The following is a 5,947-nucleotide window of genomic DNA, read 5'->3' on the forward strand; positions in this document are numbered from 1 at the left end:
TGTCCAACCGGAATTTCCTGATGATTGCCTCATTCTCCATGTCCTCAAGCACAATCACCTGACGTAGGAGATTTGGCCTCCTCCTAGTTTAGGATTAAAAACAATAGGTCAATGACAAGCATCATGAGATGGCCATAGCACAAAACATCAATAATGTAATGGGTAAAAAACAATGGCCAGAAAGCTGCATGGCACATCTGGTTACATGGCTGCCCAATAGCTACACACAGAGGGCAGGCCTCTCCAGTGACAATACCCAAGTGACAATAATGTGGATACAATGATTAAACGAGTGACATGCGCAGACATGGAGCTACAAGAGCCACAAATCTAATGTGACTTAACATGTCTGTCATACCCATCTGCCGTACCTGCCAGACCTCAATGCATCATGTACATTGTGGAAGCATTCATCAACACAATGATCACAATAGCAGGGACACTTCTGGTTGTGTGCATGATCAGTTCTGAATGCACAAGTCAGGTACGATACAATGCAGTACCACCAGCCTGGTCAAGGTCTGCACTGACCAACAACACATTAAACCTCACTACATCTATGTAGAGCACCTGACGTCTGACAATTATCAGCACCCATCAAAAGCCTTACTAAAATGGCACAAACACATGCTAAAGTGGCTCAGACTGAACGTGCGTCCTCCTGTGGATGCAATGGCTCTGTGGCATCGTGTGTACAATGATGTGCCCTACACCATGTAGCTGCATGGCACTTATACATTGTCCATGATTGACATACACAGCAATGTGTACGAAAATGCCAGAACCTAGCGCCAGTCCCTGGCGGTGTGACCCCAGCACCACCATCTACCCAGCCAAGGTAGCCATTGGCACATGGACTGGTGTCCATGCCGCTGGCTAGGCTCCGCCACATCAGTCGCGGTACCTACCGCCGGTCCCCGGCGGTGTGACCCCAGCACCACCATCTACCCAGCCAAGGTACCCATTGGCACATGGACTAGTGTCCATGCCGCTGGCTAGGCTCCGCCGCATCAGTCGCGGTACCTACCGCCGGTCCCCGGCGGTGTGACCCCAGCACCACCATCTACCCAGCCAAGGTACCCATTGGTACATGGACTGGTGTCCATGCCGCTGGCTAGGCTCCGCCGCATCAGTCGCGGTACCTACCGCCGGTCCCCGGCGGTGTGACCCCAGCACCACCATCTACCCAGCCATGGTACCCATTGGCACATGGACTGGTGTCCATGCCGCTGGCTAGGCTCCGCCGCATCAGTCGCGGTACCTACCGCCGGTCCCCGGCGGAGCGTCACCGCCATGGTGCATTGCATACAGCCAATGGCATGGGTGTTCAATGTGGCATGATGCAGATTTGAATAATGCGGAAGCGGCGCGCCGCCGCCGCGGAGCCGGTCATTGGATGCTTTTGAATAAGGCTGACCCAGACAACCAATTGTAGCACCTTATCAGCTTCCTAATGACCCCATGGGCCTATAAATCTGTGGGAGTGAGCCACACATTCCCACTGCTCACAGAGCCTGCTGCCTGGGACCCTCTCCTGCTGCTGCCTGGGACCCTCTCCTGCTGCACACAGAGCCTGCTGCCTGGGACCCTCTCCTGCTGCTGCCTGGGACCCTCTCCTGCTGCACACAGAGCCTGCTGCCTGGGACCCTCTCCTGCTGCTGCCTGGGACCCTCTCCTGCTGCACACAGAGCCTGCTGCCTGGGACCCTCTCCTGCTGCTGCCTGGGACCCTCTCCTGCTGCACACAGAGCCTGCTGCCTGGGACCCTCTCCTGCTGCTGCCTGGGACCCTCTCCTGCTGCTGCCTGGGACCCTCTCCTGCTGCACACAGAGCCTGCTGCCTGGGACCCTCTCCTGCTGCTGCCTGGGACCCTCTCCTGCTGCACACAGAGCCTGCTGCCTGGGACCCTCTCCTGCTGCTGCCTGGGACCCTCTCCTGCTGCACACAGAGCCTGCTGCCTGGGACCCTCTCCTGCTGCTGCCTGGGACCCTCTCCTGCTGCTGTCTGGGACCCTCTCCTGCTGCACACAGAGCCTGCTGCCTGGGACCCTCTCCTGCTGCTGCCTGGGACCCTCTCCTGCTGCACACAGAGCCTGCTGCCTGGGACCCTCTCCTGCTGCTGCATGGGACCCTCTCCTGCTGCTCACAGAGCCTGCTGCCTGGGACACCTCACAACTCACTTCCGCCACAGGTCTGCCATATCCACAGGGATGTCAAGAACAGATAAGATCCGTGCCAGTCCATTCACGAGTGAGGAGCTGGATGTCCTTGTGAACGAGGTGCTGGCACAGTACCCACGGCTGTTTGGTGGCCCCAATGTCGTGGTAAGTCACCATGTAGGGAGCAGTAGGGCAGGGTGGTGTCAGACGTGTATTCATGATGCAGCTGTATGTTATTTTGGATGTGTGGTGCTGACAAACACTGACAGACAAGATGTTTGCAGGTGGTGGGAGTGTGTGTTTTGCATTATGACTCTGTCCTAGGCCAATACTTGTATGTGTGAGTGGGATGTGCTACTTTTTGGGGCAGACATGACCAACGGTTGTTTGCCTTGTAGCTGGTTGGACAGTGTCCGCTTGTGATGTAATTTCAGGGTGCCCCTGTAGTCATAGTCAGTGTGCCCCACAGAGTAGGTTCAGTGGCTGCCCTTCCAAAGTTTGTCCATCAGCCAACTTACATGCTACAGTTGCTGCACACTGATTAGTGGATATGCCACATCAATGCCCTGTACAATTTATGATTTACACAGTGCTGTCGATGCATTTGTGTTGAATCATCATTCTTCAGTGTGATAATCATGGAGACTACGAAGCTCAATGTGTGCATGCATTCACTAATGTTTATGCCATGCAGAGTGGCCTTGTGAGGGTACCCCCAGTTCTGGAGGGAGGGGGGTCACTGTGCGTCCAGATTCAGTGTCTGGCTGCTGTACTGATAGATGCTGACATATGACAATGTGTAAATGTTCATTAGTCCTTCTTTACTCTCATACCTGCAGCTCAAAGTACACCAACGTAAGGCTGTCTGGAGGGCCATAGCAGCAAAGGTGCGAGCCCTGGGGGTATCAAACAGACGACACACACACTGTCACAAGAGGTGGGACGACATCAGCCGGCTGGCTAAGCAAGTGGCAGAGATGAAGTTGGGGATGGTACCACGCACAGGGCGTGTGGCACGCCGCACCATGACTCCGCTGATGGCACGCATACTGGCAGTGACCTATCCAGACCTGGATGCACGTCTGAAGGGGCTTCAGCAGCAAGACAGCGATGGTGAGTATCCGGGGAGGGAGAGTTTGTCTGGGAGTGGATGCATGTGTAGAGTGCCTGTGTCTGCGGTGACACATGTGATGTGCGTGTGCTGCCATGCTGTGATATGTGATGTGAGTGGCAACTGTGATGTGTGTCTGTATGAGGCATTGGCCCACCATGGCCTTACTCTGCAGCTCCTGGCTGCAGTTTTCAGTCCTTGACATATATTTTGTTGTCCACATGGTCACTCTTCTTTGTGATGGTGGGTGTAGTCCCTATTATGCTGTACAGCTGTGTCCACTTAATGAGTGTTACACCATGTCAGTCTACTTTGCATGCACCTGCATGGTAGTGGCCCACACATCTGACAACAATGTGAACCCACATTGGCACATGGTGATTGTAATGGCCTATTTGACAATGTGGCATGTGTAGACAAAACAGGTGTGTGTATTCCCCTCTGGATCCCTTTAGGCTCTGGAAGTGGTGATGTTAGTTGTGGCTACATCATGTCCGTGGGGCAGGTCCATGTGGGCTAGGGGAACACCATCCATGGGCAGGGTGTAGTGCTGTGTGTCATCGACATTGGTCCACTCCTGCCTGTTTGTCCGCATGACAGGCACAGTTGTGGTGTAACTGGTGTGTAGCAGCACAATGATTTGAGGGTGTGGTGGTTACCATGTAGCTCTAGGCCTCTCATGTGCTGCATTGCTCTGATATCGTGTGACCAGACTATGACACTTATACAACCATGTTTCTGTCACTAATGCAGATTCGGAAGACACCACGGCGGAACATGATCCTGAAAGTGGTGGGGAGACCAGCACGACAGCGGCAGCAGAGCAGGGTGAGACGGAGCAAAGTGACACTGACCACACCAGCGCTACTGAGGGTGACAGGAGTATGCATGAGGAATCTGTGGCTGAGACACAGAGTACCACTTCATCTGATGGCAGGGGGGATGAGTCCCTGTTAGCAGCCACAGGGGATGGGGACTCTGCTGCTGCATCTGACTACCAACGGCCACTGCCCAGCCTCCCATCCACTTCCTCTGGGGCTGGCCGTATCCGTGTCACTAAGAGGGGACGTGTGACATTCACACATGGCACCGCAGCACCTGCACCTGTCCCCCCTGCTGCCCTCAGTGCAGAGTGCGTAGAGCTCCTGCGGCAACTTTGCGTGGGCCAGACCGCCCTGCTGAATGCCTTCAGTGCCCACGATTACAAAATAGGGCAGGTTCTGGCATTCATGGAGGGCATACACTCTGACGTGGGTGGCCTACATCGTACACTCCTGTCATTGTCAGGTACAGTGACGTCAGCCCTCCAACATGCCCCCTTTGCAGCTCAGGTGCCTGTGACGTCCACCCAGTCAGTGGCCACATCAGATGACAGTGAGCACTTGGGACATACATCAAGTAAACGTTACAACACTAGGAGCACAGCTCAGACCCAAAGCAAACAATCCCGTCCACAGACTCCATCCCCAAAGAAGGGCAGGGACCCCCCAATATGCACAGACAAGGTGAAGTCACAGAAGAGCAAGGCCAGAAGAACATTGTGTCAGACATCAGGCTCACATGCTGCTGAGCCATCACCAGATATTGACTCTGCTATGCCCACAGAGGATGTGTGGGATGTCATAACTACACCTGGGGTGAACACAGGGACACACCCACCTACCACATCAACCCCAGAACAAAGTACATCGAGGCAGGTGGAGGGAAGCCCTGTTGTGACCAGCCCAGTCATTGTGGCAAAGAAGGGCAGTGTAGTGGCCATCCCTGGCAAGAAGGGACAGGAGGGCAGTGTAGTGGCCATCCCTGGCAAGAAGGGACAGGAGGGCAGTGTAGTGGCCATCCCTGGCAAGAAGGGACAGGAGGGCAGTGTAGTGGCCATCCCTGGCAAGAAGGGACAGGAGGGCAGTGTAGTGGCCATCCCTGGCAAGAAGGGACAGGAGGGCAGTGTAGTGGCCATCCCTGGGGTAAGTGGGAAGGTGGTCACTGTGGGGGGTACACCTTCCAGAGAGGCTAAAGTGGTCCGGAGGCGTAGCCAGCACAAGCGTACTGCAGGATCAAGCACTTCTCCAGAGGGAGTGGCAGTCTCTGCCCCTGAAGTGGAACAGTTGGGGGGTGTGCAGGTGGTGTCAACGCCACTTCCCATCAACCCCATGACAGGGAAGCAAATTCATATTCCAAAGAAGTGGAAGGGCACCCCTCCAACCTCTCCCACCCACACTGTGTCAAGGGCGTGCATGACTCCACCTCCACGTGCCACGGTGCCACCTGGTCCGCACAGCCCTCCACCTTGCAGGCCCTCTGTTATAGCCACACCACATGTCCCTCTGTCACACCAGTCAAGTCGACCTGCAGTCCCTGACATACAGCCAGGTTCCACTCCACATGACAGCCAGGAGTGAGTTGTCAACACCCTCAGACGCCTGTGCCACACATAGGTGTGCTACAGTACACCATTGTTAGCGATGTGGGTGTGTTCCTGGGCCTGTTGCTCTGATGTGCTGTACCCTGCCAAGGACACTGGGCCTGTTGCTCTGATGTGCTCTCCCCTGCCAAGGACACTGGGCCTGTTGCTCTGATGTGCTCTCCCCTGCCAGGGACTCTGGGCCTGTTGCTCTGATGTGCTCTCCCCTGCCAAGGACACTGGGCCTGTTGCTCTGATGTGCTCTCCCCTGCCAGGGA

The 5,947-nt window shown here is 55.3% G+C and overlaps 1 protein-coding gene across 1 annotated transcript; it reads left to right on the forward strand.

Moving 5' to 3' along the window:
• The first annotated feature begins 2,159 nt into the window (after positions 1–2,159).
• Positions 2,160–5,667, forward strand: LOC144784123 (uncharacterized). The gene is made up of 2 exons (XM_078662804.1): positions 2,160–3,270; positions 4,022–5,667. Exons 1-2 carry the CDS (start codon positions 2,961–2,963, stop codon positions 5,665–5,667), a joined length of 1,956 nt encoding a protein of 651 aa, XP_078518930.1. The 5' UTR covers positions 2,160–2,960.
• The last annotated feature ends 280 nt before the right edge of the window (positions 5,668–5,947 follow it).

The sequence above is a fragment of the Lissotriton helveticus genome, chromosome 10 (genome assembly GCF_964261635.1).
Source record: "Lissotriton helveticus chromosome 10, aLisHel1.1, whole genome shotgun sequence".
Taxonomy (NCBI): domain Eukaryota; kingdom Metazoa; phylum Chordata; class Amphibia; order Caudata; family Salamandridae; genus Lissotriton; species Lissotriton helveticus.